The sequence below is a fragment of the Pongo pygmaeus genome, chromosome 19 (genome assembly GCF_028885625.2).
Source record: "Pongo pygmaeus isolate AG05252 chromosome 19, NHGRI_mPonPyg2-v2.0_pri, whole genome shotgun sequence".
NCBI classification, from domain to species: Eukaryota; Metazoa; Chordata; class Mammalia; order Primates; family Hominidae; genus Pongo; species Pongo pygmaeus.
In genome coordinates this window covers 52898752-52920954 of record NC_072392.2, presented here as the reverse complement: position 1 = coordinate 52920954, position 22203 = coordinate 52898752, and the positions used below count along the sequence as shown (strand labels likewise).

Genomic DNA, 22203 nt, shown 5'->3' with positions numbered 1-22203 from the left:
TTTGTAGTCAGACCAGTTCTCTGCTCTTGAACCCTGTTTTCTGTTGTTTGAGATGTTTATCAAGACAATACATGCACCACTGAACACAGACCCTTATCAGTTCTACTTTTGCCCTTGTCCTGTTTCCTCAGAAGCATGTGATCTTTGTTCTGCTTTTTGCCCTTTAAAGTATGTGATCTTTGTACCTACTCCCTGTTTGTACACCCCCTCCCCTTTTGAAATCCTTAATAAAAACTTGCTGGTTTGAGGCTTGGGCAGGCATCATGGTCCTACCGATATGTGATGTCACCCCTGGTGGCCTAGCTGTAAAATTCTTCTCTTTGTACTCTTTCTCTTTATTTCTCAGCCAGCCAACACTTACAGAAAATAGAAAGAATCTACATTGAAATATTGGGGGCAGGTTCCCTGATATCTGGCATGCCAACATGGTTTTCTTTTTCCTAAGTACATGTGGGAACCCAATTCCCTTTGGTAGGTGTGGAGAAATGTTCATTGGTCCGGTCCACAGAAATGCTTGTTTGGCTCCCTGATGATTGGTGAGTTGTCTGTGTATTGTCTGTGGTAACTATGGGTCACGTGGAGTCTAAACATTATGCTTATCTCTGTTATATTAAACTCCCATTAAAACAGAGTGGAGTTCGGGTGCCCATGGAAAATATGGTCATCCTATTCAGGATGGTGGAAGAACACTGTCCTTGGTTTCCTGAAAAGGGAACATTAGATGTGGAACTATGGGATCATGTTGGTGCAAAATTCCAGGAACCGGTCCTGACAGGAAATTATGTTCCCATCACCATTTGGGGTAATTGGGCCTTGGTACATGCCGTCCTAATGACATACCAATCCCGTGACCCCCTGCAGTTACCACAGTTTTCTGAATCTGGCGACCCTCCACCTCTTCCTCAGCTTTCCTCTCCCGCTTGGCCTTCATTATCTGCTCAGCCTCTCCCTTCCCCTACACCTCCCTCACCTGACAATATCGAGGATTCAATGTCTAACTCCAGTGACTTTGGCTTAACATAACCCCCTGATTATCTTATTTCTTTTCATGAAGAGCCAGTACTTGTAGCTCCCGCGGCCCCAACTCGGACAGCCTGGGACCATACCTATGCTAACTCTTCCCTCTTCAAACTTTTGCAAGTTTTGCCTCTGGAGCCATCTAATTGCTCCGGGACCAAACTACAATTTACCTGTAATTCTGCAGGCCCTCCCCCATCCAACACAGCCCCTCACCCTCCTGTCATTTTGGTCCCTCAACTGGTCACTTTGCCATCCACTCAACCTGCTCCTCTGTACTCTTCTTCATACGTGGATGCCCCTGCCACTGGTTGCACAGGATTGAGATAATAATCACCAGTATGCTTCTGTCTTTTCTGCTCCCCCAATGCCCCTTTCTCACATTCTCATACCAGTCCAACCTCCTCAACCTCAGTTTCCCTCATCTACACGTAATTTTCCTGTCGCTTATAAGCTGACTCCATCTCATGTGCCTGTTCTTGAAATGTCCATGCAACACTTATTATGCTAAAACAAAGAAACAAGTGGATTAGAGGTGTGGGCTTAACTGGTCGCACTGGAACCTCCCAATGCTCAAGGGGTAAATGTGTGTCACTATGTGTCACCCAATCTTATCTTTTTAAAAGAATTCTTGTACTCAGTATGGTCCTACTTCTCCATACATTAAAATGGTATTACAGTCTCTGTACTGAGGTCATTCTGCTTCCTTTAGATTGGGACCTTTTGGCAAAAGCTCTTCTGACTCCATCTCAACATTTACAATTCTGTACCTGGTGGTCAGAGGAGGCCCACATACAGGCTCAGCTAAATCGGGCTGATGGCATTCTAATTACTTAGGCTAAGCTCACAGGCTCCAATAATTACTCTGACACTACCGCCCGATTAGGCTTTGATGCTGTCACCACAGAACAAGTAACAAAGGTGTGTATGAGAGCTTGGGATAAATTATGTGCCCCAAGCCAAGCTCCTGTTTCTTTTACTACTGTTAAACAGGGTCACAATGAATTATATCCTGATTTTTTGGCTAAACTACAAGATGCTGTTCAAAAATCTGTCTCTGATGAGCACGCTCAAGGTATTCTCCTTTGTATGTTAGCTTTTGAGAATGTGAACCATGAGTGTAAAATGGCCAAGTGTTCTGTCCAATGATAAAATTTACCTGATCACGAGGTGTTGCCTGCATATATTAAAGCTTGTGAAGGCACTGGATCGGAGACCCACAAGCTATTCTGTGGGCATGGGCCATGAAGGACAGCAACCAAACTGGCTCGACTGATTCTTTTCTTGAAGCCTGCTATAACTGTGGTCAACTTGGTCATACTCAAAAAAATTGCACTGTCAAAAACTTAAAAGTGGCCAAGCCAGCTCAACAAACATGGTCAAATGCTCCTGCTACTGTTTGCCCTCATTGTCGTAAAGGTAAACATTGGGCAAGTACTTGTCACTCTAAGTCTGATATAGATGGAAATCCCTTGCCACAGAACCAGGGAAACAGGAAGCAGGGCCAGTCCCAGGCCCCAATATCAAATGGGACACCTCAGACTCAGACCAATGTTGCGTTTCTGCTTCAAGCTGTCCCAATGCAGCCCCCAGCACAAACAAATTTACCTACAGCCAACCCAGATGGGTCCCAGCCTCTTCTTCTGTCTCAGTACAATGCTTGTCTACCTCCACAGTAGGGGGCGGAATGGTCGATCTCTGTAGTACCATTCCTCTAAATTTACTACCTAATTCTTTGCCTTTAATTGTCCCCATGGGGGTCACTGGCCCTTTACCTCAAGGTTCGTTGGGCCTGGTGTTAGGTAGGACATCCACCTCTGCTAAAGGAATCACTGTTCATACTGGTCTCATTAATTCTGATTCCTCTGAAGAGATTAAACTTATGGTGTCTGCCAAGGCTCCTGTTTCCATTCCAGCTGGTGAGTCAATTGCTCAATTACTTTTATTACCTAATATGGTTTTAAACAAAGGAGATAAGACACAGGGCCCTGGGATGGGCTCCGGCAGTGAAAAAGCCACTTATTGGATTAATGTAATTTCTAAACAACAGCCCACCTGCACCATATACATTCAAGGAAAAAAGTTTGAGGGCCTAGTTGATACTGGGGCTCATGTTTCTATTATTTCCTCTAATTTATGGCCTTCCTCCTGGCTTAAACATCCCACTAACATGGGACTAGTAGGTGTGGAAAAGCTGATGAAGTTCACCAGAGCACATTTATCTTGACTTGCACTGGCCCTGATAGTCAAAAGGGTACAATTCAGCCTTATATCATGCCAATCCCCATTAATCTTTGGGGCAGAGATTTGCTGGCACAATGGAGGGCTGAAATTAATATTCCACATAACTCTTACAGTGCTCCCAGTCAACATATAATGGAAAACATGAGGTTTGTTCCCAGACTTGGTCTCGGTCCAAAACATGAAGGAATTATTAAACTTCTTCAAGTTACTGTAAAAGAAGACAAGGCTGGTTTAAAAACATAATTTAACCACTCGCCACTCCCAGTTACATTTAGCATTGTTTACTTTAAACTTTCTAAATGTTCCTAAAGACAATACCCTGACTGCAGCTGAACACCATTATACAGGCAAAAAATTCTCCCTAAATGAAGGCAAGCCAGTGTTATGGAAAAACTCCCAGACCAATACCTGGGAACCTGGAACAGTTATAACGTGAAGAAAAGGGTATACTTGTGTTTCACCAGGAGATCATCAATTCCCTGTCTGGGTGCCCACTAGAAGACGTAAACTTTGTGTGACTACTGACAATGAAAACCACAGGGAAAAGACGTCCACGTCAGAGACTGCCTTCATACCTGGTGAGATCTGTGCCGACTCCTCAGAAACTGGCATGCCAAATCAAAATAGGTCTGGTTCAATCCTCCCTAATGGCAATGGAGACCCCTCTAACTAATCCCACTTCTCCTAATTCCCTTTCTTTTTCTCCTTATGAACCTAAAAATCTCACCATTTCTATTAGCCTGAAAATAACATCCCTCTGTTCTTCTCTTCCTCTTTCAGCACTGGATCTCACTTACAATAGGTTTTATTTAACAATTCTCCTCCTTATACTTTCTGTCTCACTAGTTTCCCCCTCACCAACTGATTTACCTGCTACATAAAATTATTCTTATTAGGCTTATGTGCCTTTTCCTCCACTTATTCAACCTCTCACCTGAATGGATGCTCCTGCAGAAATCTATACTAATGACAGTGTGTGGATGCCTGGAGCTATAGATGACCATTGCCCCCTCAACCAGGAGAAGAAGGCACTGCATTTAATGTTACTATGGTTTATAAATACACTCCTCTGTGCCTCAGACATGCACCTGGTTGTATCCATCTAGAAACTCAAGTCTGGGCTGCTTATCTTTTGGAGAGATGAGCTACAGGACAACGGGGACATTTGGTCTCTGGCCTCTCCCTTTCTCCTTTAAGACAAATGAAAAGGGGAGTAATAGGAGATACCCCATACTTTCAATATAAACCTGTAGGAAAACCATGTCCTAAAAATTTTGAGGGCCCATCTAAAACTTCAATTTGGGAAGACTGTGTTAACTCACATGCGGTAGTATTAAAAAATGACTCATGTGGTTTAGTAGTAGATTGGGCACCAAAGGGCTATTTAAAAAACAATTGCTCCTGTGGCAGAAGGGAATGCCTGGAGGCTACTTATTTTATTTCTTATTGGGAGGACAAGGGTCATCATCCTACTTTGCATAGGAGGTTCAGCTCATTCTTTCCCTTAAAATGAGAATATAAAAGCATTACCCCCCCGAGGCCTTGTATGATATTCCCCATTCTGAGCCCAGAACACCCAGAACTTTGGAAACTGGTTATTGCCATGTCCGGACTGTGAGTATGGGAATGGGAAACTTTTCTGTCTGTTGTCCCCACTACCGCCCCTCGCATCCATGATTCTGAATCCCAGGATAAATCCCCTTTGAATCCTTTTCCTCTTTTCGATGCTGATCCCCCTTTATGGGACTCCAATTGGCATTATGATAATTCTTCTTGACCCAGGTATGCCCCTCTTACCTCTTCAGCATCCTCGGGCACCTTGGATTGCTTCTTTAAGGCAGAGAACATTGGGCGTTGCCACCGCCGCTTCTCTCCCTCAGTATCAACATAGATTCAAACATTCTGCTTTGTTTACCTCCAACCTGACTATTCCTATACAGAGTTGTGTTAAGTCTCCTTAGATGCAGTTAGTGGGAAATACCAAAATTTGGACGAACAATCAAACTGTCCAATGCATTAATTGTCATTTATACACTTGTCTTAACTCCTGTTTTGACTCCAGGAAAAATGTCTTCTTGGTTTGAGCTCGAGAAGGAATCTGGATACCAGTAACTTTACCCAGACCTTGGGAATCTTCCCCCTCAGTACATTTAATTAATGAAGTATTACAATGAATTCTCAAAAGATCTAAGAGATTTGTTTTCACTTTAATCGTTATGATCATGGGCCTAATTACAGTCACTGCACTGGCCACCACTGCCAGAGTGGCATTACACCAATCTATTCAAACGGCTCATTTGTCAATGATTGGCAAGCCAATTCCACCCAAATGTGGAATTCTAAACAAGGCATTGATCAAAAATTAGCTAATCAAATTAATGATTTAAGACAGTCTGTTATTTGGCTTGGGGATCGGCTATTAAGTCTCAAACATCACATGCAAATGCAGTGCAATTGGAATACTTCTGATTTCTGTATCACACCATATTCCTACAACAAGACTCATCATTCATGGGAAGTGGTCAAAGGACACCTTCTGGGTAGGGAAGATAATTTATCCTTGGACAAAACTAAATTAAAGAAACAAATTTTGAAGCCTGTCAAGCTCATTTATCCAATGTGCCTGGAACTGAGGTATTAGATCAGGTGGCAGAAAGTATTTCTGAACTAAACCCCACAACTTGGATTAAGTCTATTGGGGGCTCCACTGTACTAAATTTTGGAATCATGTTTCTCTGTGTAATCAGCTTGTTTTTAGTGTGCTGGACCAGTAAAATAATCCTGCATCAAAACCAAGAGAACGAACAAGACTTCATCGCCATGCATATCTATATAAAAAGAAAGGGAGAGATGTTGTGGGAAGTCAGGGACCCCGAATGGAGGGACCAGCTGAAGCTGTGGCAGAGGAACATAAATTGTGAAGATTTTGTGGACATTTATCAGTTCCCAAATAATACTTTTACAATTTCTTATGCCTGTTTTACTTTAATCTCTTAATCCTGTTATCTTCATAAGCTGAGGATGTATGTCACCTCAGGACCACTGTGATAATTGTGTTAACTGTATAAATTGATTGTAAAACATGTATGTTTGAACAATATGAAATCAGTACACCTTGAAAAAGAACAGAATAATGGTGATTTGTAGGGAAAAGGGAAGACAACCATAAGGTCTGACTGCCTGCAGGGTCGGGCAAAAAGAGCCATATTTTTCTTCTCACAGACAGCCTATAAATGGACGTGCAAGTAGGAAAGATATTGCTAAATTATTTTCCTGGCAAGGATATTAATACTCTGGGAAAGGAATGCATTCCTGGGGGGAGGTCTATAAACTGCTGCTCTGGGAATGTCTGTTCTATGCGGTTGAGATAAGGACTGAAATACTCCCTGGTCTCCTGCAGTACCCTCAGGCTTACTAGGGTGGGGAAAAACCTGGCCCTCGTAAATTTGTGGTCAGACCGGTTCTCTGCTCTTGAATCCTGTTTTCTGTTGTTTAAGATGTTTATCAAGACAATACAAGCACCGCTGAACATAGACCCTTATCAGGAGTTCTACTTTTGCCCTTGTCCTGTTTCCTCAGAAGCATGTGATCTTTGTTCTGCTTTTTGCCCTTTAAAGTATGTGATCTTTGTACCTACTCCCTGTTTGTACACCCCCTCCCCTTTTGAAATCTTTAATAAAAATTTGCTGGTTTTCAGGCTTGGGCGGGCATCATGGTCCTACCGATATGTGATGTCACCCTCAGTGGCCTAGCTGTAAAATTCCTCTCTTTGTACTCTTTCTCTTTATTTCTCAGCTGGCCGACACCTATGGAAAATAGAAAGAACCAATGTTGAAATACTGGGGGCGGGTTCCCCCAATAGTTCTCATGAGTCTATCAGTCAGCTAGGGGACAAGAAGGGGGTCAGCTGATCTGTTGGTCAGCTAGGGGGTCAGAAACCCAAATCTTACTGGTTTAACTTGTTATCCCTTACTGGTTATCTCTCCCTGTGTGAAATCCAAAACTGGTGTAGTTGAACAGCAAGCAGCTTTCCTCCAAATGTTGATTCTGGGACCAGGCTCCTTCCATCTTGTAGTCTTCACCAGCTTCAACACATGGCTTCCAAGATAGCTTGCTTATGTGCTTCATGCCAGCAATAGGAAGAAGAGAGTGGAAGGCTGTGCATGGGGAACAAGGGAGTTAGGGGTCTCACCCTGGAAGTGGAATGCGTCACTGCTGCTTATACTCCATTAGCTAGAACTCAATTGCATGGCTGTAGCAAACCAACAGCAAAGGATGCTAGGAAATGTGAGCTACCATGTCGTCAGAAAGAAGAAATGAGTCTAGTAAACAGCCAGCCAGCCTCTGCCCCTCATATAGAGGCTTGCCTCCCCAACTGTGGCTCAAGTGAAAAAGACTGACCAGCTATTTGCCAAACTTAGTGGTCAAGCATTCCACAGAGTCATCCTCATAACGTGAATGTTCTTCTGACCATTCAGAGCCTACAGAGCAGCAAAGCTGGTAGTAAGGGCAGCTTTTGTAAAAGGAGAAATAAAAACTTAGATACAAAAGATGGATCAACATTTCTGAGAACCTGTAATACAAGAAGGCTTGAGTTTTTTTCAAGTTGGAAAGAGGAAATAAAATGTTATTATAACCAAATATGGGATTTTCCCTACATCTGAACATGCCAGGAGGTTTTTTACCCTAGGAAGTCTCTACTTGTTAACATTTCAGATAGTGTGACTGAATGAGGAATTCTAGATAGTTCTGTGAAGATTGGGGGAAGAAGAAAAGAGAATGCCAGTCCTTGTTCCTAAGCCAAGACCTGAGCTCTGTAATATTAATATTTGGATCTAAACTCAGGTAAACAGGAGTGTGTAAGGGAAAGTCATAAACAGTGTCATGTGAAGGAGAGAGCTTGGGATTTGAAATCAGGACTTGGGGAATTGTGTAACTCTGGGCAAGCTACTGTCTCTTCAGGTGTGAAATGAAGACAACCTCTTATAATGTTTTTGATATTTAAAGGGGGTGGAGATAGGAGATCTGTGTGTGTGTGTGTGGGAGGGGAGTAAAATCTGGCACATAGAAGGAACTGGCCCAGTATAGGCCAGTTCCTTTCTCCCTGCCCCATTTCTCTCTGTCATTCAAAGTGGCCACCATTCTTTAGAAGTCTTAATTATTAGGCAGAAGACGCTGTTTCCCTTGGCTTAGACAGCTTGTTTGAAAATATTTAATGCTAAACACAGGTCTATAGAATCCAGAAAGGTCAGCTTCCTATCGGGACTTAAGCTTCCAAATACCTGTGTCATGACCCAGGATGCACATGCTGGGAGGGAAGACATAAATCTTAGCCCATTTCTGACCATCTGTGTTGTCATCAAAGGAAACTTCCCCCAGCAACATGATGTTGGGGTTAAATAACTTGTCCTCGGTCATGCAGCTACTAAGTTGGAGTCAGGATCTGAGTCCAGGTGATCTGGTTCCTGAGCTCAGATTCTTAGGCTTACCTGCTACACTATCTAGATCTGGTACAAGATGAAGAGGTGTAGGTGGAAGGATGCATGCCTATCGTGGTGTCCAGCTATCTCTTGCAGGCCCCTCCCAGAAACCCAGGTCTTGGTCTCATGCTCTAATTTGAGAGCATAGGGAGCAGCGGAGCTGATATTTGGAACAGTTGAGTACTCACAAGCCATTGCTGATAATGACCCTCTCATGTTGTAAAGGCTCTCATTGGGAGCAGGAGCCCTTTGGGTGGTGAAAGTCCCCTGTAGACAATTGCTATACTCTTTGTCACCTTGTGAGGAAATTATATAAGATTGTGACTTTATTGACCCTCCCTTGCTAATGACTCTAGGCAGAATTGGTCACATACTAAGCTTCCTGACCTCCATATGGGAATCAGGAGCCCACAAAGAGCTATGGAAGTGACAGTAATACTAGCTTCAGCCTTGGAGTCTCTTCATGGTTCACTTTACAATATCCAGCAGAATAAAATAGGAACACGTTCTGAGTTTTCTTTATCTTGAAATATTTCCTTAATGAAATAATACACTTTTGCATGAGCTGTCTGTAGCTGCCCTGCTCTAGGGAATAGAAAGACATGCATCCCCTTTCACAGAAATTCACAAGACTAGTAGCTGCTAGTGTTGAGGATTCTCTGCCAGGGGTATGTATGTGTACATATATGGTAATTTGGTCTGTCCAATATTGAAGTAGGAATTATACTCCCTACTTTCCAGAAAAGAGAAGTGAGGGTCAGAAAGGGAAGTTAATTTTCCCAAGGTCACACAGCTAGCAAGTAGTGGAGCAGATGCAAACCAGACCTGTCCCACTCCGGGGTCCTCACTCTCAGGCCACTGTGCTATACTTGGATCAGGCTTTTTTTTCACAACCTCGAAACGGCCTTAGTAAACAGCCAGCAATAGGGGCCACATGCTGTTCCTCAACTCACTTAAAACCAAAGTAACAGTTTTGGGTGGATGGCACCTACTTTTAATCTGATTGAGTACTCAGAAGCCTCTAGAGTGAGTTGCTTAGCTCAAAGCAGTTATTCTATGCTAATTAAATGGTGATTGGGGTGCCATACTAGATGAAGCAGAATTCTGTGACCTCAAAAGCTCTTTATCTGTAGCCAGAGATGAGTCTAAATTATTTTCTAAGAATTTGGATGTAGCCTGACAGTAATGTGTACTCGTTTAGACCACTGTCTTTGGAGTTTGACTGTGATTCTGCCATTTAACTATTATTTGGGGCTAGTTAAACTCTCTGTGGCTTAGTCTCCTCAACTGTAACATGGCAATAATAATGCCTGTCTGTATTGGAAACCATGTGAGGTGTCTTCCTAATTACAATGGCTCTCTGAATTCTCCTCATCCTCCCAAAACACACATTATTAAGGATAATAAATGCCCATTATTGAGCGCTGAGGATGAAAGATCAGTAAGACCCCATGCTAGCCATCAAGATACAGGAGAGAAATGCAAAATGATCATAATAATTAATTACAATAGAGTCTGAGAAGTCCTATGACAAGATAAGTACTAAGAGAATGTTACTTCCCTAGGGGTGGAGGTTGAGGAAAGTTTTGGAGGTGACATTTAGGCTGAGTCTTGTTAGATAAGAAGGATTTGCAGAAAAGGTCAGTTGTTTGCCCAATAGACCTCTAACCAATAGCATTTCAGGAACTGTGATACATGAAGTAGAAGAGAGTGGGTCTCTCCCTGTAACATCAGAATTAGGAACCAGAAGTGAAACATCATGTACTTTAGACCTACAAGTGAAGTCTAAAGTTGACTTCACTTTAGAAAGTGGCCCAGGGGGCCTATCACAAGGTTGCAAACTTGTCTTACTACCCTCAACCAGCCCAGGTATCCTCCTTATCTCACATTATATAAGGTATCTTGTGGGACACAGGACACACGGCCAAAAGTTATACATGTCTCCCCGCACCCTTGCCATTGGAGAGGGAAGAGGGCATATTTCTCCCTACCCCTGACACCACCCCCACTCACCCCCCCCAAAAAAACCAAGGGGAGTGTGTGTTTAAGAAAATCATTCATCTAGATTAGGAGTGCTACAAGGAGGGGGAAATGAAACCTCACTCCCCAGCTGGTTGGTTACTATGGTCCCGCCCCCACTCCCATCCCAGAGCTGCAGGATGAGAGATATCCTAGAAGAGTTTAATATGCATAACTTGAGTTTGGGTTCTCAGAAATGAAGCTGGATGAGACGAAGCAGAGCTTTATCTCCAGAAAATTACATAGCTCCTATAGGCAAAGACCATCACACCTGCCTAGGTGCCCAGCAACAGAATCAGACCAAGGCAGTGGGAGACTGAAGTCAACTCTCTACCACCAGTGGGTAATAAGGGAGCACCCCTGCCTGTTCTGTACTGCTTTTCCCTGCCCTCATTTCCAGAGGTGCTAGGCCTGGAAGTTGGGGGTGGGGGTGGGTGGGTGTGGTGGGTCGGGGGAAGAAGGGAAAGAGCAGACTGCACCCTTGCTACCTGGCACCTAGCTCCCAGACTGTAATTTCTCTTTGGGATTCTCTCATGCCTAGCCCATGCCTGGCCCAGAGCAGACATTCAATACTTATGTTGAAAATGAATGAGTGAATGAATATACATAATAAAAGTTAATACTCATTCCTCCACCCTCCCCACGCCAGCCCCTTTTTCTCAGTCACTCACAGCTTTTTTGATTTAGGAGTCTTTTCCATTATTTAATTTTTTTCTTTAATTTTGTATAGACAGGGTCTTGCTCTTGTTACCCAGGCTGGTCTTGAACTCCTGGGCTCAAGTGATCCTCCTGCCTCGGCCTCCCAAAGTGCTGGGATTACAGATGTGAGCCACTGCACTCAGCCAGATGTAGGAGTCTTACTTGTGTGTCAGAGGAGGGTGTTCCCTTGGCTCAGAGCCTTGCTTAGGTAATGTGGAAGGACCCAGGGTACACAGGGTGGGTGGCTGTTCTCCAGAAACGTCAGTTTCTGGGCAGGGCTTAGGTGTCTGCTGTCCCTAGTCCCACCCCTGGCCTTGCATTCCAGCTCAGTGGGTGGCAGGTATAAATTTCAGCTGCTCTCAGCCGTGCTGTGTTTTTCCAAAGCCTTCCAACAGCAACATGAAGTTGGCAGCCTTCCTCCTCCTTGTGATCCTCATCATCTTCAGCCTAGAGGTACAAGAGCTTCAGGCTGCAGTGAGACCGTTGCAGCTTTTGGGTGAGTCCAGGCAGAAGGTAGCCCTGTTTATTTTTCCTTAAATGAGGGGGCCAGAAAGTAGGACATCAGGTACCAGTGTGTGTGGGGAGGAGAGGGGAAGAAAGGAAAGAAGAAAAGGTCTTAAAGGGCCACAGCAGGGACCCTCCAACTGCCGCTACTCAGCTCCCCAGAGCAGAATCTCTTTTCTTCTACCTCCACTTTCCTGCACTCCTTTCCCTGGGTCACCGCTCCATTTGGACTCTCTGTACCTCCCCTCTTACCCCCTCATCAGCCACCCTCTGACTCCTGCCATCTCCCTCTCCATAAGCTTCTTCCTCTCTTGCTGCAAATGAATTGGATCATCTCGAGAAAATGTTTTCTTAATCATGTTAAATATTAATCATCTCAATCTTTTCCTTTTACCAACATTCTCAAAGGAGTAATCTTAATTCTCTGCTCTTACACCCCCATAAGTCATTCCTTGACCCCTTGAAGACAGCCTACAGCCTCCATCCCTGCCCCATCACTCTCCTGAGACTTCTCTCCCAGATCCTGTGGACAAATCTCATGACTCCTCAGTCACCAAGTCTTTAACGTCTGCAGTGTCTGACACTGCTTGCCACCTCCTCAGTTCTCAAACTTTCTTTTCTCTTGCATTATCTTTCATGGTATTTTATTCTTTTCTCTAAACATTATTGGATTCAGTTATTACTTTCCTCTCTTCTTTGCTCTCCTTCCCCCGCCATTAAACTGGTTGCCAAATACTGTCCATTCTCTGAAAGTGTCTCTTGCATATGTTCTTTCCTTCCCCTGCCATCTCCCATTGTCACGCAGTATTTCCAGCCCCGATGACCTCATGTCTGGGCCATCCAAGGAGCTTCCTAATAGCTCTCCCTGCCCCTGTCTTTCTGCTGCTTGTTGAATTCTGTTCCATTCTAGGCTCTCACACCAGGATAATCTTCCTAATTAAACAGCAACCACATCCCTCTCTTGATCTATCAAATGAAATCCAAACTCCTGAGGCCCTCGAGATCTGTCCCCGAACCCCCGTAACTTTATCCCCTGCTTACTTTTCCTGCTTCATTTCCAGCTGTTCCCTAACACTTACCCAGCCTTCCATTTGCCACTCCTCTTGTGTTCCTTGTGTTTCAGGGTGAGGAGTGAAGTGGATGAGGTAACCAGGTTGCAAACATTAAATGGGTGCTCACCACCAGCATTGTGCAAGGCACTTCACTTGCCTCACCCTAACTAATCCCAGCCCTGTTGCATTTCCCCTTGTGAACTGTTGCTAGTAATTCTTTTTCCTTCTCACAACACTCCACCCATGCCCCTCAGTTCTGCCTTAAAAAGATTCCTACACTTCAAAACTCACCTTTTCTGATTAATCTAATTGGACGTAATGTCATATTCTCTGAACCTTTTTTTTTTTTTTTTTTTTTGGCAGGATCTTGCTTTGTTGCCCAGACCAGAGTGCGGTGGCATGATCATGGCTTACTGCAGCCTCAGTCTCCTGGGCTCAAGTGATCCTCCTATCTCAGTTCCCCAAGTAGCTGGGACCACAGGCATATGACACTAAGCCCAGCTAATTTAAAAAAAAAACTGTAGAGATTGGGTCTCACTGTCACCCAGGCTGGTCTCAAACTTCTGTGCTCAAGCGATCCTCCCACTTCAGTCTCCCAAAGTGCTGGGATTACAAGCATTAGCAACCATGCCCAGCTGAGACTCTTTAACTCTTCAGATATACCTCTCTTAGGACACTTGTTACATATTGCTTTGTTTTTAGTACTTTGAGTATGTCTTATCCATATTGTTAGACTCTAAGCTTGTTTGTCTTACATCTTTGTATTTGCTGAATAATTTCCTCTGTTTACATAGTAAGAAATCAACATATACTTAATAAGTATATATTATTGACTTAATAAGTCAAACTGCTGTAAGTGGGGAAGCGGGATGTTCAGCCTGCTCACCACAAATCAACAAAAGCTACGGGAAGCATGGGGGGATGGTACTGATTTTCTCTGAGATCTACAACTACATTGAAGATATCCCACCAGGTCCCCTTCTTACACCCCTCAGATACTGCTAACCAGTCCTAGCACTCTTTCTCTTTGAACCTGGACAAGGTGTCTGACCCTTCTCAACACAGCATCACAGAGCCACCTCTATTGACTGAAGTTGACAATGGAGAATAAAATTCATTACCCCTGCTGAATCCAGGGGCCCCTTTTTACAGATGAGAAAAGTCCCAGAAAGACCCAGAGACATAATCAGGTAAAGAAATTCCTGCTAATAGCTGAGTAGCCAATCAAAGTACAGTACATATTCATCCAGAGTTCTGCGTATGTTTTCCTAGAAGCCTGTGTGATCTTAGTCAACTCTTTGAACCTACTTCATTGGTCCTCAAAGAGCTTGATGTTCTGGGAATTTGGGAGCCTCCAATCAGATCCAAAATGACTCCTTGAAATTTGGAGATATGCATTTATGTCAGGATGAGCTTCACCATGTGGGACAGCAGAAGGTGCTCAGACTGAACGGCCAGGCAAATCTCAGTTGAATCTCACTTCTGTATTCACTGGCTAGCAAGTCACCTCTGTGAGCCCCAACTGCCACACCTGTAAAGTGGGCCTAGTAAGGCTCACTGCATGGGCTGACTGCAAGGGATTCCCGATGGCACGTGGTAAATGTGAGTCTCTTCTTCTCCACTCTTCCCTGCAGAGTGGGGAAAGTGAAGACATTTAAGTGGGTTTCTCTGCACTTCCCCTCCACAAACACAATTATCCCCATCTCTAAAGTCGGCCTTACTGTTTTGAGATTATGTGAATGCATTGCTTTTAACTAGAATATATAAGATGTTAATGATATTATTCTTCAAGTAATAAATCATATACATATTGAATGAAAAGAAAAATGTAGAACTGACTTCTTAAGGGCTGTTCTCCCTAGCATCTGTCCCAAAAGTACGGTGGTTTTCAGCACATCCGTTCTTCCATAGGTACCTGCATCGAGCTCTGCACAGGTGACTGGGACTGCAACCCTGGAGACCACTGTGTCAGCAATGGGTGTGGCCATGAGTGTGTTGCAGGGTAAGGACAGGTAAAAACACCAGGCCCTCCCTGCTTTCCCAAACATTGTTCAGTCTAGGTAGGTTGTGCACTTGGCCTCAGTGGGACTTTCCAGAAATGAGTAGGACAGAAACCTACTGTCTCCCTCTTCCCCTACCCTTACCAAGAAAAAGATGCATCCATCACAGGCTGGTGGTTTCCACACCTTTAAAATAATTCCCTAACCCAGTATGCCCTGGAGAAAAATTGGACTATTTACTTAAGCAAAATGATAAAAATCACACATAATCCCCCACCCCAAAACAATGTCTGCTTAACACTTTGGTGCATATTTTAAACATACACAAATATATAATATTTATATAAAAAGGAGATAATCTTGTGCCTATTTTTATTTTTTATTTCACTTAGAAATAGCTACCAAATAACTTTTAATGTCAATACTAATGCTTCTATCCCATCATCTTTGATAACCTATAGAAGTTCATCATCTATGCTCAGATACTTAGCAACCTTTAGTAATACATGTTTAAGATATTTCTTATTCTGATATTATGAATATGACTGTAACAAATACTAAATTGGTATACACGCACTTATTAACTTCCTTGGGACAAATTCTAGGATGTAAAATTGATGAATAAAGAGTATGTTCATTGGTCGGGTGCAGTGGCTCATGCCTGTAATCCCAGCACTTTGGGAGACTGAGGTGGGTGGATCATGAGGTCAGGAGATCGAGACCATCCTGGCTAACAGGGTGAAACCCTGCCTCTACTAAAAATACAAAAAAAAATTAGCCGGGTGTGGTGACGGGCGCCTGTAGTCCCAGCTACTCAGGAAGCTAAGCCAGGAGAATGGCATGAACCCAGGAGGCGGAGCTTGCAGTGAGCTGAGATCGTGCCACTGCACTGTAGCCTGGGTGACAGAGTGAGACTCTGTCTCAAAAAAAAGAAAAAAAAAAAGAGTATGTTCATTTTAACCCTGTGATGTACATTGCCATGTTGACTTATGAGAACCCCTTATCTGTGAAAATATCTCAGGGGCCTCACAGGATAATCTACTTGTTTTCAGTAGCCATTAGTTGAAAAATGCATAATAAAAAGCTACCATAATTCAGTTTTTATTATAAACTAAGCTGCCCTAAACACAACAGAATCGGCATACACTTTAAATAAAAACCCTTTGTGTTCAGAATGTACTGTTTGGCCAATCCACCTGCAATCCTTGGGCTGCTTAGGGCCTGGCTGGCTCTTTGCAGGTGCAATTGATTTCCCAAATTGGGAACTGTTGCCTCTTGATTGTACTCTGTGGACCCAGGTCCCCAAAAGAGCAGGTCTCAGGCATAATTTTTTTTTTGTCTTTTTCTCAGATGAAGAGTTATCTTAAGGATCATCTTTCTCTAAGATTATCATTCCTTCCTGGAGTTCCTATCTTCCAAGATGTGACTGTCTAGGGTTCCTTGACTAGGAAGATGGATGAAAACAGCGAGCCTGTGGATGGAGACTACAGGAGATATGGGAGGCAGGGAAGAGGGGTTGTTTCTTTCAATAAATCATCATTGTTAAAAGCACTCATACTATTTGAGTTATTTGGTTAAAGGTGAGGAGGAGGGGGAGGAGGACAGATGACATTTGTTGGGTACTGACTATCAACAAGGACCATGTTAAATTCTTCCCAGGCATTATCTAAGTAACCTTAACAACCTTTTGACTGCACTTCTTATCATCACCATTTGAGGACACTGAGGTTTGGGGCAAAGTCATACAGCAGGTAAGTGTCAGGGCCTAAACTATAATCTCATGTTGAATGCCATATAAGGCCTATGCATTATAGCATGGTGGTCAGGAGCCCTGACTCTGAATTTCAAACCCAGGGCCACCACACAGCCATGTGGCCTTCAGTGAGAGTCTTCATCTTTCTGTGATTCAGTTTCTCATATATATATATAATAGTACCTCATGAAACTACAAAGATAAAAGAGGGTCACGTAAAGTGCTGACACATAGAAAGCATTCAGTAAGTGTTAACTACAATGATTATTAACACAGTAGTACCCCTAATCCACAAGGGATATGTTCCAAGAACCCCAGTGAATGCACAAAACTGTGGATGGTATCAAACTCTACATATACTGCCGTGGATGGTATCAAACTCTATATATATGTGTTTTGTCCCATAAATACATACTTATGATAAAGTGTAATTTATAAATTAGGCACAGTAAGAGATTAACAACAACTAATAATAAAATAGAACAAATATAACAATATGCCAGCATCACTACTTTTATGCTTTGAGACCATTATTAAGCAAAATAAAGGTTACTTGAACACAAGCACTGGGACAATGGATCTCATAACTGAGATAGTTATTAAGTGACTAACGGGTGGGTAGCATATAAAGCGTGGATATGCTTGACTAAGGGATGATTCACATTCCAGGCAGAATGAAGTGGGATGGCGCAAGATGTCATCACGCTACCCAGAACAGCAGCAAGTTGAAATGTATGAATTGTTTATTTCTGGAATTTTCCTTTTTTTTTTTTTTTTTTTTGGACGGAGTTTTGCTTTGGTCCAGGCTGGAGTGCAATGGTGTGATCTCGGCTCACTGCAATCTCTGCCTACCAGGTTCAAGTGATTCTCCTGCCTCAGCCTCCCAGGTAGCTGAGATTACAGGTGTGTGCCAACATATCCGGCTAATTTTTGTATTTTTAGTAGAGACAGGGTTTCAACATGTTGGTCAGGCTGGTGTCGAGCTCCTGACCTCCAGTAATCAGCCTGTCTCGGACTCCCAAAGTGCTGGGATTACAGGCATGAGCCACTGTGCCCAGCGCATTTCATATTTTCATACTGCGATTGACCACGGGTAATTGAAAAGGCTGAAAGTGAAACTACTGATAAGGGGGGACTACTATGTAATCAAATAGATAGGCTGATGACCCTGAAACAGAACTCAAGGCCAATCCTCCTTCCTAGCCTCTCCTGGTTCAATGTGTAATCTGGATACTGAAATCAAGCTCCTCTCTTCTGGTTTTCCCCATTACAAAATGTGGGAGGTAAAAAACAATGGGTTTATAATTTCTTGTCTATGTTCTTCACAATCACAGCCAGCCTGGGCTGCAATCTGATTTCAACCAATTTGCTGCCTGTGCAGCCTTGACCAACCATTTGTACTCTTTGGCACCATTTTCTCAACTGTAAAAGGGGAAAATAATATCTACCTAATTTGATGCTAAGACTTATAAAACTTTATGGTTTACAGAGCATTTTCACAAAAATCCCATTTGATTTTCACATCAACCAATGGCAAACAGGGGATGCTGAATAAAAAATTAGTGAATTCATTCATTCTGTTAACAAGTATTGTGGGGCATCTACCACATCCCAGGGGCTGTGCTAGCCCTGGGATACAACAGCGAATGAGACAAACAGGATCTGTGCCTTCATAAAGTTAACATTCTAGAGAAGGCAACAGATGATAAAGTCAGCAAATAAACAAGATAACTGCAGGTTATGGTAAATTTTCTGAAGGAAATAATCAAAGATGTGAATTACAGTGAAGTGGGGGTATGCAAGCCTACGTGAGTTAGGATGACCCAGACTCTCATGAAGGGATAAAAGTGGTCTTGAGAGGTTTCCACACATGAAAGGAGTGAAATTCCACTGAGGTTCCAGATCATCCGATGCAGAATCTAACAAAGGAAATGGCTGTGAACGTGCTTAGCACCCCTTAAAGCCCCTCAGTCACTGTAGGCCTATGAAAATGCAGAGAATTGAGGAGGAGACAGAAGATTTTCTTGGAAGAGAGCTTTTGCCATGCTGTGTTTCCACAGTTTCAGGGTGGGAGGTGGGAGAAGGAGTGCTACTGTCTAAACTCAAGCCAATGCAGGGTGCCTTCAAAGGCCTCCCTCAGAGCTTGAGATACGTTTCCTTCAGTTGGTGATCACTGCAGAGTAGCGATGTCCATTTCCTTAAAGGAACCACACTAATCCACAAGGGTATATTCTACCGGAACTGAACAGACCGGCATCAGTATACTGTATTTTACAATTCCTGGGCCATTCCACCCTGAATAACACAATATGTAGGTCATCCACATTGCAGCTTAAGGTGAACCACACCAAACCCAGATCCTTCCCACAGTCTCTTCGAACCTGCATTGTGGAAATGACCAGGCCTCACATCCTTCTAGTCCAATGTGTAAGACAGCTCTTTAGTACTACTTCACATACTCTTGCTCTTACATTCTTATTCTAGCCATTGCTACAGCAACAAGTTTATCACAGTCATCTACTAACTTAGCACAGGTATAACTGGTGAGAGCCTTGCCTCAGATATGCACCTAGTTTCCTCACTTTTGCCTCAGGGCTTCTTTGACTATGCAACATAGGACTCCTCCAGGAACCAAGCGCAGATGCATGCTCAACACAGGAACACCAGTGAATTAATGCCTTGTGGGCAACTTTTGACAATAGAGTTCAAAAGATGACAGATAAATGCGTCCCCTCTCTGTTCCTCAGAAGGGTTTTGAGAGCTTCACAAGGCTTCTCAGAAACTCCTGAGGACTGAAAAATCAGTCACCCTATGCAATGGCCAACTCAATAGCACATATTGGTATTAATTCTCCTTCCTTCCCTGTTCATTCCTGGATAAATCCCTCACCTATCAACCTCATCTGAGGCTCTGCTTTCAGGGAACCCAGATTAATATATCCAATGACTAGGTTTCAGCTCCTGATCTTCTCTGAACAAATGCTTGAATACATTTCTTTACACGAATACACACACATACATGCACATATACAATGCACATATGTACACAGACCAGGAATAATAAATAACATACCAGCAGAACGGAATCTAAATCCAAACAAAAAAATTAACATTTCTTCCCAAGCCCAAAGTCTTCAGAAAACTACCTCTGCTAAAGCATACCCCCAATTTTCATGGCTGAACAGAAATGTTTTATTCTCAGGATAAAACATACATTCAGGTAACTTAAAGGTTTTCCCTAAGGGCTAGGGGTGAGGATTTGCTTTATATTTGCATAACTCAAAGGCCCTAGAGATGGTTTTCCCAATCTGCCCAACTGTGAAAGTCAAGCCTTCACTTCCTGGATGACTGAAAACTGATCACAGATTTTTAAATGGCCATTTTATTCTCCAGCTTCTTGACTTCAAGGCTTCAGAAAATCTTGGGGTGTCTCATCACAACCCGGTCACCCTTAGGCAGATTATATTTTACATGATTCAGTTGAACTCCAAAATTCTAGTTGAACTCCACTCTTCTAGTGGGGCAAGGTGCCTCATGATCCATGAGAGGATTCACACTGGGAAAAGGGGAGAAAAAGGAACCAAGAGTGCAGCCAGCTGTCACTTAAGTAAGGAAAGCTGCCCTATATTCCACTGGCGAGATCGTAATCACATAGCCACAGCCAACTGCAAGGAATGCTGGGGAATGTAGCCTTTATTCTGGGTGGTTTTGTGCCTGGGGAAAGATTTTAGAAGAATAGAAGGGTGTCTTAGAACTAGCGGTTTCTGCTACTGCCATCCACAGCATACCCTCTCCAACTCCAGCCCGAATCTGAAACTCTACTACTGAACAGGGTACTTTGAGCCCTGTCCAGGAACAAACTCTGGGAGGACAAACTTTCTGGAAGCACAAATTGAGAACTCACTTTTCAGTCAGGGCTCAAGAAGGAGTGGCCGGCGAAAAATCTCCAAGCCAATTTCTTTCTTTTTTTTTTTTTTTTTTTGAGACGGAGTATCACTCTGTCGCCCAGGCTGGAGTGCAGTGGTGCGGCTCACTGCAAGCTCCGCCTCCCGGGTTCGCGCCATTCTCCTGGCTCAGCCTACCGAGTAGCTGGGACTACAGGTGCCCGCCACCATGCCCGGCTAATTTTTTTTTGTATTTTTAGTAGAGACGGGGTTTCACCGTGTTAGCCAGGATGGTCTCGGTCTCCTGACCTCGTGATCCGCCCGCCTCGGCCTCCCAAAGTGCTGGGATTACAGGCATGAGCCACCTCGCCCGGCCTCCAAGCCAATGTCAGACAAGCATTTGCAGGGTACTAGTCGGAGGGGTCCCGTAGTCATAGAAACCCCTCTGAGTCCCAGTACAGTCTAAAAAAGGTACTTCCAGAACTAGCCCGCAGAGGGGGAGGATGCCCCGGAAGTATTTCCCTGGGACCCAACCCCCCCCCGCACACACACACACACACACCCGCCACGTAGAAAACATGGCTGCTGTGCAAGTTGCCGGCTCCTTGCCTTCCGGGCAGCCGCCGGAGGGACCGCGGGAAGCAATCCCGGAGCGAGGCAATGGGTTTCGCCGCTTGTCTGCCAGGCTCTGCGCCCTGCGCCCGGATGACAGCAGCTCCGCCGGCACCGAGATCCACCTGCTCTTCGATCAGCTCATCTCCGAGAACTACAGCGAGGGCAGTGGCGTGGCCCCGGAGGTAGGCGGCGTGCCCGGGAGAGAGCGGGTGCGGTGCCTGCTGTCCCCGGCCCCGGCCCCACCCCTCCGGGAACCCAGCTGGTGGCCTCCGCCTGCCTTTCCCTGCTCTTCCCACTCTCGCGCCTGATGATTTAGTTTCAGGCTGGCGTGCCCGCTCCTACCTTGGCACATCCTTAGTTCTCTCCATTTAGAAGACCCTGCAGGGCGTGGCACGCTCGAGTCATGCAAAACCCAACTTGAGGACTCCTGCTCTGATATGCCTCGGGTTTCCTCTCTGATACTACCTTTCCATTCGCCCGCACCCTCCTTCACTCCCTCTCTATGCACCCAGAACACTTTGTTGACAAAATGCATTACTACTGTTTATTGCCTATATGATACACGGACCACGTGAGAATCTTAGAACTTAGGTAGTATTAGGTCTTTTTTGCTGATGAAAATACTGAAGCTCATAAAAATACAGTATACGAAACTCTGCCACAAAGCCCCTACATTTTCTGTTCCTACACACTAGCTCCTTCCCTGTGCCGTCTTTCTGAGTTATCTTACACACATCAGGCCTTAAATTAATGAATTCTCTGAACTGTTGACACCATGGCCTTCTGGCCCTACGTAGGAAAGAGGGAAGTGGTGCAAGTTGCCTGCTTGCACAGGCATCTCAAACTAGACAGTTCCTAAAGATGAAATTCATTAGTTCCAAACATACATTCCCGTCCCCAGCCCATCCCACCTTCTAACACACATGCACCATCCACC

At 44.0% G+C, this 22203-nt stretch overlaps 1 protein-coding gene and 2 long non-coding RNA genes across 3 annotated transcripts in view; 2 read left to right on the top strand and 1 right to left on the bottom strand.

Moving 5' to 3' along the window:
• Positions 1–11434: 11434 nt before the first annotated feature.
• On the bottom strand, positions 11435–21110 carry LOC134738635 (uncharacterized). The gene is made up of 3 exons (XR_010124514.1): positions 20672–21110; positions 13043–14643; positions 11435–11991 (listed from the first exon to the last, which is right to left on the bottom strand). It is a non-coding gene; the product is annotated as an uncharacterized LOC134738635 (long non-coding RNA).
• LOC129016549 (uncharacterized) lies at positions 11817–16566 on the top strand. Its single transcript, XR_008494875.2, has 3 exons — positions 11817–11955; positions 14927–15027; positions 16366–16566. It is a non-coding gene; the product is annotated as an uncharacterized LOC129016549 (long non-coding RNA).
• Positions 20756–22203, top strand: part of LOC129016548 (HEAT repeat-containing protein 6-like) — a 36134-nt gene continuing 34686 nt past the window's right edge. Inside the window, 1 exon segment of the mRNA XM_063655429.1 lies at positions 20756–21448. Within this exon segment, the coding sequence (XP_063511499.1) occupies positions 21155–21448 (294 nt within the window). The 5' untranslated portion in view covers positions 20756–21154.